Source organism: Hippopotamus amphibius, chromosome 15 (genome assembly GCF_030028045.1).
Source record: "Hippopotamus amphibius kiboko isolate mHipAmp2 chromosome 15, mHipAmp2.hap2, whole genome shotgun sequence".
Taxonomy (NCBI): domain Eukaryota; kingdom Metazoa; phylum Chordata; class Mammalia; order Artiodactyla; family Hippopotamidae; genus Hippopotamus; species Hippopotamus amphibius.
The window spans coordinates 42,466,523-42,479,688 of record NC_080200.1 but is presented as its reverse complement, the minus strand read 5'-3'; the positions used below and the strand labels follow the sequence as shown (position 1 = coordinate 42,479,688).

General features: G+C 44.3%; 1 protein-coding gene across 9 annotated transcripts in view; it reads left to right on the top strand.

Moving 5' to 3' along the window:
- The window catches only part of RAI14 (retinoic acid induced 14), a 154,382-nt gene that overhangs the window by 22,542 nt on the left and 118,674 nt on the right, over positions 1 to 13,166 (top strand). For all 9 annotated transcript variants that reach the window (XM_057709427.1, XM_057709420.1, XM_057709429.1 and 6 more), the window contains exon 2: positions 2,349 to 2,431. In XM_057709427.1, the coding sequence (XP_057565410.1) occupies positions 2,396 to 2,431 (36 nt within the window). In that variant the 5' untranslated portion in view covers positions 2,349 to 2,395. The remainder of the gene's footprint in view (positions 1 to 2,348; positions 2,432 to 13,166) is intronic.

Here is a 13,166-nt window from a genome sequence, read left to right as displayed (position 1 = left end):
TACTTGCTTTATTTACTTAATCCTTTTTAAATGAGTGTTTGCATACTTCTCACTGCTGTGCTTGCGGGGGCAGAAAGGCATAGACAAACACACCAAAAAACTAGCACCACACCCATGACATCCCCCCCATGACCTCAAACAAAAATCTGACCCATCTTTGCCTAAGACATTGTGTTCTTGAGCGTGAAGGAATGCTCTGGGTGGTTCCACCTTGATGGGCTACACAGTTTGGATTATCCAAGCCTGGGTTTCTTTTTGCTTCCTTTCCTGCTGTGTGGATTTGGCCTCTTATCTGGGTTATTAGCCCTTCTCCCAGAGGGTGGAAGGAATTGAACTTAAAGGGCAATTTCCATTTTCTAGCTACATTTGGTGGAGACCCATGAGCCAATGACAGGTGAGGAACATCTAATTATCATTACTTCTACTTGGATTCATCAAAAGGTGGTTTGCTTTGACAGGAAGAGGGGCTGTTTTATAAACCAGCACAACTTTGATAAGGATATTTTCTCCTCCATGTACCTCCTTTCTAGGTTCTCAAGCTTGTGTGCCAAAGATTCAGCCAAGGAAATTCCTGGGCCCTGCTCCTGAGATTCAGTTTCCATTGAATTTTGCATTTAGCAAACTGTTCCCAGGTCCTTGTGGTTCAGATTAAGGAGGGGAGGCCTTCCAGAAACACTGTCTCGGAGTTTGTACTTTGCCGTTCAGGTACCAGGCCAACCTTCTCTGTGGTTAAATACATGGCAATGAACAAGGTGTAATTATAGTGTGTGCGGTTTCCAAGGCAGCACACATTCTGTCACCCCTGCCGAGGCTGAGGAGATTGCAGGGCCCAAAGGGAGGCCGCCTAATGGTGTTGACCTCCAGGTTAAAGCCATTGAGGTGCTTTATGGTGACAGGGTTTTCACACCATTTGCCCAAGGGCCCTGCGAAAGGGCAGCAGCAGTAATGAAAGGAAACAGATTAGAAGCCAGGAAGCCGCTGGACCACTTAGGGAGGCTCTGATGAAGACCTAAGGAGGGGTGAGTCCAGCCGTTCATTTGCTTGTATTCCCCCACCCAGCTCTATTTGCTCAGATCAGTTTAGTCCAGAAAGATAAGGATGGGGGAGGGACGTGACGACCTTGAAAGGCTTTTGAAAAATAATGGTCCACGGTGGTCAATATCTGACCACCTGTCCTTAGTCCTCAAATGGACAGAGCTGTTAATGTCCCCTCTTCTCACTTTGTCAACTGAGGCTCGGAGTTACATTTCTTGAGCCCTTACTAGGTGATGGGAATTTACGCATAGATTTTTCTGGCCTCTTTGACCTAGAGGTGAGGGTTCCACACTGTACATTTTCCAGGTTTAAAGATGGAAGAGATCAAGTTCGTACCATATTATAGCATAGGATTTTACTTTTGGGTTTTCGTTTTAAAGCTGTAGGGCAGTGGGAAAGGCACTCGACCATCAGTCTGACTTTGGGGTCTCGTTTTGAATTTTATCACACAGAGGTTTTGGGAATGCAGACAGGTTTCTTCACTTCTCTGAGGTTCCGTCTCTACCTCTGGAAAATGAGGGGCTTAGATTATATCAATAGTCTTACCTTTGGAAGGGTGACAACCCCCTTGCAGAATCTGATGAAAATAGGAACTTTCTTCCCTTACAAAAAAGTACATATATACTGTCATTCCAAAAATGACCTTCACCTTCTAAAGGGACCACCGGCCGCTCCTAAATGAGGTGGTTTCTTAAGATCTTTCCAGCTCTGGCTCCGAATCGCTGGGTCCCACGAGGACCTGGGGGTAGTCTTTCACTGTTTTGAGTGGCTTCCTAAGGAATGAGGTATTTGATGAGGGAGGTTTTGTTGTTTCTTGCCTTTTTCACTCATTGCCCTGTGCATCTGGGAGGGGGAGAAAAAAGAAACCACACTGAGAAAAATAAATAGGGAATGAATGGCATCTGGAATATGAGCTGTTTTCCTTATCACGCTTCACTACGGTGGCCCTTCCAGAGGAGGTGGAGGGTGTAACTATGAGGTGAAGGGTGTGGAGAGAGTGACTTAGGCACACGGATACTGTGTTTTGTGCGTTGGCAGGTCAGCAGTTACTTAAGCTTGTTCTGCTTTGAATGGTACGTTGGGATGAAAGTTAAAGTTTCGGTTAACTTGAAAAGGGCAGAAGGTTCGAGGGAGTGTCGCAAGTGGGAATTACATGTTCTTCACCACTTCTCAGCCCTTAACCCTGACCACCTTGCTAAGTCAACCCCAGTCGCCTACCCAGGCCCAAAGTCCTCATCCCGTCCGGAGGGAGTATCTGCAGTGTTTGTTTGGAAACCTAGATACTTAATTTCTTTATTCCTTTCTCTGGTTAGGTGCTGACCATCTCCTCTAGAGCTCTGGAAGGCTGAATGGACTAAACATGAAGAGCTTGAAAGCCAAGTTCAGGAAGAGTGACGTAAGTGGGCTGGCTGTGTGTCCCCCCCCTCCCCCGCCACAGTGTTCCTGGGGCTGCAGAAACACCCTCCCTCCGCACCTTGATAAGGCGCTGGGTTAATCAACTACAGAAGCCAGAAGCGCTCTGGGGCCCAGCTCAGGGTGGCTTTTGTGAATGGTGTGTTCTAGGTTCCTTGCTCTTTGTGTGTATAGCTTCCAGAAATGACGTCCCCCCCCCCCCCCCCCCCCGCCGCCTGGCATCTGTGCCTTGTAGAGAAAGGAACAGTCACATTAAACATTTTTCCCCCTTGATTCTCGGTAAAGCAGCCAGAGTATTCCTGTTAAAACTGTGATGAGACCGCTGATCAACCCTCCCCCCACCCCCCACCACATGGCTCTTACAACAGCCTGCAAGTCCTTATACCGGCTGAAATTAGACATCTTAACAAAAAGCTTCAGTCGGACACCTCAGCATTTCTTAAGTCCCTCCAGATCTGATTCAGAATGTCATTTTTAGAGGAAGCTAGTCTCATGCGAGTGGTTAAGGATTTACGTGTTAGCCAGGTTCATTTTGGGCGTTTCGAAGACTTTTAAATTCTGTTAAGGCCTTTGAGGTGAAACAGCAAAACCTATTGCTGCCTGCACCTTTATTCCCCCTGCATTCCTGGGGTTCTTCCTCATCTATTATCCGTCATAAAAGACTTGGGATTGGAGGAACCAGTTATGATGCCAGAATTAGGAGACAAAGCCTCCCAGAGGAGAAAATGGAGAAAAATAACATAGCGAGATTACACGTGACGCTATTATATAGCAAAAGGTCACCTCATAAACCCTGCCGAGGTTCCAGTCTTGTACTAGCTGCACTCCCGATGCTTGGAGCAGAATGGCTGAATCGGAGAAATTCATGAACGGGTGTTACATGGAAGCTCAGATACGTCGCTCTCCTCATGGGCTTGCTTGGCTGTCATTTAACAGTAGGTAATTAAAGGTGAACTGGGATTTTATTGCCGGGCCATGAATTACATGACAGCTTGGCACAACTGCATTTTTGCAATAAGTGGAGGCCGTGTCTTTTATGGCTAACATCACACACACACACGCGCACACACACACACACACCTCCTTTTGGCTGAAGCTTATCTCCTGAGGCTGCATCATGACATGTAACTTACTGCCCTGATGAGGCCCAGACCAGATGAGATGCTTGTGGGACGATTGCAGAATCTTGTCGCATTGAAAGGAAGTTAGAGCTAGAAGGGGTTTTTTAGGAAAAAGTGGGCCTCGCCTTCTCATTCTTCAGGTAAGTTAACTACAGCTTAGAGAACGTGAAGTGACTTGGCCGAAGTCGTCCAACTAGCCTTTGGCTAGAGTGAGAGCGAGCCTTTGTCATCTGACTTCCTTAACCCCTTGCCCCTGCCACTCCCCAGATAAACCCCCTTCAACCTCCTCATTTGCTGGCCCAATGATGCTACAGCCTCCAGACCTCACTGGACTTTCAGTTAGGAAGGGAAAGGCAATTAAACAGGAAATGGTGCCCAGTCGAACAGATGTGGGTTTGGAAATTGTGTGACCAGGTTAACAAATACCTTTTCCATTCCAAGGGTATTTGGGCAGCTTCCATTTGTACGAGTTGAGATTGTTTTAGCAAAATTGAATCCGTGTAGACGTCCATGATATATGAGGGTGAGTCAAAATTGATCCGCACTCTGGGTGTAGAATTTATAGAAGTTTTACTATAAACAGAGTGTGGGTAATTTTTGACTCACCCTTGTACATGAGCAGGGGCAGGGGAAATGGTAGTGTACACTTTTGGTTTAAAAATTAAAAACTGGTGGCTGTAGGGAGGGTGTTGCTGGAATCTAGTTTTTTAAATAAAAGCTGAAATGATTTATGGGAAAAAGTCACAGGAATAACGCTACTAAAAACTTCTTGGATTTGGCTGCAGAATGGCTGTGATTTTGGCAGCACTAAGGGAAGAAATGTTAGAGGAGCAAGCTTGGGGGAGGGGAGCAAAAGAAAGTAGTATCGTGGGGCCAGACAGTATCAGTTTTGTCCCAAAGTGCTTCCCGAAGTGCCATCCCTGTACTGCAGAGATGGAGGGAATCAAAGCAGAAGAGAAAACCGTTTCGAACCCCAGCTTGTTAATCAGCTGTAGGATAATGAGAGCTAACCATTGTGAAGTAGTTACTGTATGTCGGGCACTATGCCAAGCTCGTTACATGAAATTCATTTAATCTCACCACAGACCTCATGTGTTAGGTATTATGGTCAGGCTCATTTTCCAGATGAAGAAACTGAGACCCAGGGAGCTCCAGTCCCTTGCCTGGGCCTGGGTTCTTCTAGCTCAAAGTGGTACAGCCAGTTTTTGTGCCAACGTAGCCTGATTCCAGCGCCCAGGTTCCCCGAAAGAGGAAATTTGGGTGGAGGTTTGATTCTATGAAACAGAGCAGTCCAGGCAGTAGCTTGGAAAAGAGACTTTGGACGTAGGTCTATGGCCTCGAGCAAGTCTTTTCCCTTCCCCGAACCCCCACGTTCCTCACCTGAAAAGCGGAGAAGACAGTATTAGGCTCGTGAAGTTGTTGTGAAGTTTAAATGTGCCAGTGCCTGTAAGGCACACATCTTAGGCCTGGCACTCAGGAGATGCTTGGTAAATCTTTCTTCCTCTCTCTTAATCAGTAACCCATGATATAGTTCAGAGGGCTTCAGCTCTATGGTTGGCTGACGGGTTCAGACTCACTACAAGCTTCCCTTGGGAGGGTCACTGCCTCCTGCTTGGGCATCATGAGTGGTCTTCAGAGCTCACGCCTGCACGAGGGCCTTCTCTCTCTTACAACACATATCTCTCCCTTTAAGCAGTAGACTTGAGATGAAAATGATATCAGAGTGATTGTAACGAAAGAAACAACTTGAGTTCTCTCAATTCTGTTACTCTGTGTGACCATTGGGAATTCTTATTTGTGTCTAAAGTTTAAAATAGTCAAATAGGAATATTATTCAGCCATAAAAAGGAATGAAATTAAACTCTATATAATGAGGTGGATAGACCTAGAGACTGTCATACAGAGCAAAGTAAGCCAGAAAGAGAAAAACAAATACCATATGCTAACTCATATATATGGAATCTAAAAAAATGGTACTGATGAACTCAGTGACGGGGCAAGAATAAAGATGCAGATGTAGAAAGCGGACTTGAGGACATGGGGCTGGATTGGGGGGCCAAGGGGAAGCTGGGACGAAGTGAGAGAGTAGATACACTACCAGCTGTAAAATAGATAGATAGCTAGTGGGAAGTTGCTGTATAACAGAGGGAGATCGACTTGATGATAGGTGATGCCTTAGAGGGCCAGGACAGGGAGGGTGGGAGGGAGTCACGGGAGGAAGGGGATCTGGGGATATATGTATAAATATAGCTGATTCACTTTGGTGTACCTCAAAAACTGATACAAGAGTGTAAAGCAATTATATTCCAATAAAGAGCTTTAAAAAAAAAAGTCAAATAGGACAAACTGCGAAGTACTATTTTTGCTGGTGCAAACTTTATTTCATGTGCGAAATATTTTACTGATTTTGAATATTTTTAAAATTGAAAGTTGTTATTTAAAATTGCTAATTCAATTCCTAAAAGTAAAGGATGAGCCAATAATAGAATTATGGCTAAAAAGAAAAAAAAGAAAACCATGATAAAAAGTAGGCTGAAAAGTGTATATGGTCTGGAGGGCAGGATGATCTGGTAACAGTTACTGCCTCTGAGGAGGGACACAGAGCTGGGGGTGGGGGGTAGTTTTCCTTTTCACTGGGTGCCTTGGGTTTGCATTTTTTGCTATATCTGTATGCACCCACATGTATCACTTGTTACAAGAAAAACAAGTTTTAAACTGTTTATATCCAGTTCAATGAGCCAAACTATAATTTTCTTTACCTGATGTGAGTGATCTCTCGCAAAGAACAACCCTGAACCCTCAGTCATCAAATTTTCCTGCTTGCCTTTGTGTGAGGCTGAAAGGAGAAGGGGGAAGAAAGGGCCCTTTGTGTTTCTGGGGGGTAGGAAGACGAGGGGCAGCAGATCAGGTGCGTGCTCTCATGAGAGAAAGCAGGTGACCCGCAGGCGTGATCACGTTTCAGCCAGCCTGTGTCTGGGAGGTCTGCAGCCAGAGGAGTTTGTGGCCATTGAGAGCAAAACCCAGGAGTGAGAAAGGACAAGTGTGGCCCCAAGGAGCCCCCCGTGGATGGCCTGAAGGTCATCGTGCTGCACCAAGACCATCATGCGGGTAGAGATTTCCTCCGAGTGTCCTCTCTGGAATGCTTGACTCAGAGGGCTGCTAAGTCAAGGGGTGGGTTTATGTGCGAGACCTAGGGGAGTGAGCCTGAGTCTCTGGGCTGTGGTTAGATCCTGTCCTTGTCTAATTGCCTTAATCCCTAAACATAATTGGGAGCCTGCAGATAAGCCACAGAGGCCAAAGGAATCCTAATGTGGATGACATTTTCCAGTTCCCATTTCTAACTTGATTTTGGGCATCCTTGAACTTGGGTGAGATACTAGAAAGGATACAGGAGAAATGTGCAGGATGGTTCTTGTCTTGAAGAAGCTCATAAACTGAGGTGGGAGGAAAAAAACTACATGAAGGAAATAACTAAGGTAAAATAGAAACCATGTAGAATATAGATATTAAAGGGATCTCCAGGATGATATAACCAGTAGTTAAATTGTGAGACCTGGATGATAAATGCTGTGGATTTTCAGAGAGGGGTGAATCACTGGAAATGGGAAAATTGTGGGGAGCTTTGTGGAGGTGAAGCTTCTGCCAAGCCTCGGGGATACGTAGGATTTGAAACGTTGGTTAGGAGAGGAGGAGGGGGCATGCAGGTGAGCCAGCCGTGAAGCACAGTGGGGAGACTCACTTTCTAAAGTGAGTGCGTGACATGCAGAACCGTGATGCTTCCAGAGCCCAGCAAAGTGCCCGTGGCGTGGCTCTGAGTCTTTTCATGAGAACACTGTAAGTTTTTCATTCTAGTTTAAAAAATGGATGTACTTGACTTTTTATGCTTATAAAGTAAGCACAGAGTTCTAAATCATCATTATTTATTTCTTTTATGACTCGTTTGAAAGTAGCTTCTTTACCTCTTTAAATATTTGCAACAACTAGTACGTGGTTCAACATGGAAAAATGAGCTGTCATCATGAGAAATGAAGCCAACAAGATTGGGATTTCCCTTTGCTAATAAAATGCTCAGGCTTCTGGAATTCCTTTGTAAATGCCAATTTTTAGTGCCTTGAGTGAAATGGGTGGAGATTGAGGGATGGGAAAAAGGATTGTAAGATCTTTGTAACAAATCTTGAGGACTGCCTCTCAAACATGATCGAGGCCTTCAGAGTTTACTTTGTGGGTGTGTGTTTAATTTTATGAAAGATTTGTTCCCAATTATGTTTTCCAATGTAACAGGGAAGCAGTGGACATTCCATTTGGGGGAAAAAAAACAAGAAAAAGGCAGCTAGTTGAAAATGGCTGGCTCCACGAGAGATTAAATTGATGGCATTTCTTTATGTAGCAGCTACTAACGATTGCAGCTTTCAGCCAAAGAATGCACACACTCCGTGAATCTTGAGGAACCAGACACATCCTGCTCAGACAGGAGTTTGAATTTGTTGCCTGTTGAGAGACTAGCTCTCATGAAGGTTGATAATCGACATCTCTTCCAAGGTATTTTTTCCAAGGAGTTTTTAGTCATTTATAATAAGTTTTTACAGATGCCCAAGCATCCCTCCGCCACCACACGTGCAAAAAAATGAGAGTATTTAAAATCCAAGCCTCTAGACAGAGGAGCCTTGGCCAAATCCATTGTAAAGCCTCTTTTTCTTTTTCCATCAACATAATTTGAAAATACATCAGAGATGACCTTTTGGGGTGGAGATCTGAGGCTCTTGTAAACTTCTGCAGAGAATTCAATCAGGTTTGTGTCATGCTACATAGTTTCCAGGTCTTGTCAGCCCGTCTTAAATGGGGAATCTGCTTGCTGCCTGATTTCACCTTTTATTAGCTTCCTAGGGCTGCCATACACACTAATGGAGTGACTTAAACGGTAGCGTATTGTCTCAGTTCTAGAAGGACTAGAAGTTTGAGGTCACGGTGTGGACAGGGTTACTTCCTCGTGAGGGCTGTGAAGGTGAATGGGATCCATGCCTCTCCCAGCTTTGGCTGGTGGTTTGCTGGCAGTCGTTGGCTTGGGGACACATCACCCTGATCTCTGCCTTCATCTTCACATAGTGATGATCTGTGTGTGTCTCTTTCTTCAAATTTCTCCTTCTTATAAGGACACCACTCATATTGGATTAGGGCCCACCCTAATGACCTCATTTTAACTTGATTACTTTTATAAAGACCCTATCTCCAGGGACTTCCTAGCTGGCGCAGTGGTTAAGAATCCGCCTGCCAGTGCAGGAGACATGGGTTCGAGCCCGACTCCAGGAAGATCCCACATGCCACGGAGCAGCTAAGTCCGTGCTCCACAACTATTGAGCCTGTGCTCTAGAGCCCGTGAGCCACAACTGTTGAGCCCAAGTGCCACAACTGCTGAAGCCTGCGCACCTAGAGCCCGTGCTCCGCAACAAGAGAAGCCACGCCACAATGAGGAGCGCGCTCCCCACAATGAAGAGTAGCCCCCTCTCGCCGCAACTAGAGAAGCCCGTGTGCAGCAATGAAGACCCAACGCAGCCAATAAATTAAAAAACAAAACAAAACCCTATCTCCAGATCAGGTCGTATTCAGGTATTCCCCTTATCAGTTTTGCAGGGTGTGTGTCGGGGGTGGAGCACACAGTTCAACCCAAGACATACTTCCATCCTTTTCCATCTAGAGCAGTTTCTCCGAAGCCCTGGCACCCCCCACTAGCATGCGCGCTCATAAACTTTAGCTCCACAGTTTCTTCATCTTTTGGACTATTTTCAGTATCTGACTGAGGCTAGAGTATCTCAATTTTTTAGTGGGTGTCAGTGTCTAATACATAATATTAATCACAAGAGGAAACATGTATTGATCGCTGACCTACTGCAACAGAAGTTAGAAGAGTTCTCATTGATCCACTGCTTACCGTGTGCCCAGGCACTGTAGCAAACCCTTCACGTGTAATGCTTACAAAACGGTATCCAGTAATGACCATTGCTGTAATAGCAGTTTACAGAGGGAGAAATCGAGGTTGAGGGAAGTTAAGGAACTTGGCCAAAGTCACACATTTGATAAATGGCAGAGAGATCTGAACCCCAGTTTTTCTTGATGCCAGAGCTTGTACTGGCAACAGCTATACACACTTGTCAGCACAGGGCATTCCCTTTCCTAAGCTCCAGAGCTGCAGACGTCAGGAAGTGAATTCTGCTCTGTTGCCCGAAGCAATAAAGACCCAAAGAATGACTTCATCGTTACCAGTGGCAAAGCTCCCCAACATCAGTGTCATTACCCCAGGCAGGGGAGGATCTGGGAAAATCTTGGGATGCTTCCTAAGAGGCAAATGCTCTTCAGACTGAACGTTTAAAGCAAGAGAAGACGGATGCTGCTACTTTTGATCTTCCGCTGCAGTTAAGAAAATTAATTCTCATTCTAAATGGAGTCCTGTTGCTGGCTAACTGGACCGCAGCCTCATTCTAGTTACCCCAGACCATAATTGCAGGAATTCTTGGTTAAACCTGATACCATTCCAGCTGCAGCTGGAGACCAATGTGAAACTCAGAACCTGGCCCCTAAACTTGCGGAAATCTGATCGTCTACACAAGCAGTGAATCATCTAGGTTATTACCTCTTATCTCTTTATTCTGAGTTAATTACCTAATCATTTTGAGCTTCTGCTGACTATGGTGTTTTTTGCTTGCCAAATTCTTGTATGTGACTGTTCCTTTGTAGTGAATTAGGAATTGCTTCTGAATTCATTCCATGGAGATTTTCAGTTGAGTTTCTATGCACAGATCTTTGCTGTAAGAGGTGGTTATTTTCATTTCTATGACAGCAGGTATTAGCATGAGTTGAGCCCCAGTATCTATAAAGATAATGTCAGTGATGAGCCTTGACATTCCTTTTGAGCCCCACCTCCTTTTAAACAAGGAAAGTCAGTGTGTTCTTTTTTTTTTTTTTTTTTTTTTTTTTGGGGGGGTACACCAAGTTCAATCGTCTGTTTTTATACACATATCCCCGAGTGTGTTCTGATTGACTTGATTATCCAATTATTATTTGTTATCATGTGAAAACATTTTCACTTTTTGAGAAGCACTACCTGAAAAGATTTCTTTTTTTATTTTCTCAGGAGGCTGAATGATACTGTCTCTCCCTCCCTCCTTCCTCCTGGGCTGTCCAGTGGGCTGACTGACCAGGAAGTGTAGAGATTTATAAAGTGGGAAAAGAACAAAAAGTCTGAGAAACCACATGTTCTCCTGGGATGGGTTTATTTTGAAATGTATTTCTCGATGCTAAGAATGTTTCTATGGTAATTTTTCAAACTTGGGCTACGTTTTTGGAGGTTTTTTGCCCCCCATGGGAGTCAGTGTCCATCTTTGAAGGGTTGTTTCATAACTGAGAAGCTGCAGGGTCCTTCTGTGAAACTTCAGAGGATGTATTTATTATGATATGGGGTGAGCTGTGGTAACAAAATACCCTGAAATCGAATAGATAGCACGGTTTCCTTAAGTAAACGTTTCAAGCACTCCAGAGCCAGCAGGACAGGTCTGCTCCATGGACTCATCCAGGGACCCAGGTTCTTCTACGATATCCTTCTGCTGCCCTCCAGAGCTGCATTGCTTTGCAGTAGCCGGTTGCCACCTGTGGCTCTTGAGTATTTGAAATGTGTCTGTTCCAAATTGAGATGTTCCGTAAGTGTGAAATACATACCAGATTTCAAAAGCTTAGTACCAAATACTGTAAAATACCTTACTAATAATTTTTTATAATTATACATTGAAGTGCTAATATTCTGGACATTATGGATTAAATAAATTTAAAATTCACTCCACCTGTTCCTTCTTATTTAATGTGGCTACTAGAAACTTTAAAATGACTTAAGTCTTGCATTGTAATTCCTTTGGACAGTGCTGGTCTAGGGTGTTCATGTTGCATATTCTGTTTTCAAGTCTTAAGGAACCAGAAAGAGGGAGAATGAACCCCAAGCATCTTCCTTTTTTAAAGGATGTAACCCTGAAGGTGCACAAATCATTGTTCCCTCACGTGGAAGTGACTGGAGCTTAGTCACATGCCCCTACCTAGCTGCAAGGGAGGTGGGAAGACACTTTCTCTAGATGGCAGCCACGAAACCAGCTAAACCTCAAGGGGTAGGAGGAATGGGTCCTGAAGAAGACTGACTCAGTGTTATGGGTTGAATTGCCACCTATTCCCCAAAAGCTATATTGAGGTCCTAGCCCCTAGTACCTCAGCATGTGACCTTATTTGGAAATTGTGTCCTCATAGAGGTAATCAAGTTAGGATGAGGTCATTAGGATGAGCTCTAATCCAATATGCCTGGTGTCCTTATGAAAAGTGGCAACTCGGACACAGACCTGTGCAGAGGGAAGACTATGTGAAGAGACACAAGGAGAAGAATACTGCGTGAAGGTGAAGACAGAGACCCAGGCGATGCACCTATAAGCCAAGGAAACACCAAAGATTGTCTTCAAACCACCAGAAGTAAGGAGAGAGGTGTGGAACAGATTCACCCTCACAGCCCTCACAAGGAACCAACCCTGCTTACACATTGATCTTGAGCTTCTAGCTGCCAGAACCGTGAGACAATACATTTCTGTTGTTTTAAGCCACCCAGTTAGTGGTACTTTATGGTGGCAGCCCTGGGAAACAAATACACCTGGCAGTTTCCACAGTGAGTCTCCTCGGAGAGAGTTAGGTGGTAAAGGTGTGCCAAGCATTCTTCGTTTTGATTACTTTTCTCCCAGAAGTGAACACTGGTTGCCATTTGCCCAGTTTCCCATTGTCCTGTTGGTAGACAAGATGTTCATGTGAAGTTAAATGCCTTTTCCATGTTTGACATGGAAACTGCTCCTGAGTGTTGCCAGCTGGTGACATCAGGTTATTAATCAAGTTTTTCCTTCTAGTCCAGTAATACATTGGGTTTGATAAGAAGTGGGACTAACAGGGCCTGTGTTAAGTGTACCATTTACGGTCATCATTTTGGGATTGCTTACATAAATGGGAACTGTGGTGACCTGATTCCACACCTTCACAGAAAAGTTTGGGAGTGATGTCAGCCTACAATTATACATTATAAACTTAGTTTTAGGTTATGCTGAAGCACGTACATTCATTTGGTCAGCCTGCAATCTATGAAATCGCGAAATGTGAGGATTCTTAATTATATCAATTTCATTTGAACTTAGATGCCAGTTTGACTTACTGTCAAATTGGGGCTTAGAATTCTGAGCAAACCATTAGATTTGTTGCAAAAGAACTTAGAATAGTGGCATTTCCACTTCCCATACATGTAGCTTTATTACTATAACCTGACATCGTATTCATTTTTCTTACCCACATTTCTCTCTCCGCTCACACTCGGTTTACTGTTGATTCTTTTCTACCGCTATTGCTTGCAAAGCCCTGGCATTCTCTTTGTATGCTTGCACTGTTGGAGATTTGAACCCAAATGCAGGACACTGTATTTATCCCGATTGAATTTATCTTCTTAGTTAAATGTGTTCAATAAATCTGTCGCTCTGATTTTTGCATTAAATTCTGACTTTTTGCCATAATCACGTTGCTGTCTACAGACTGAATAGG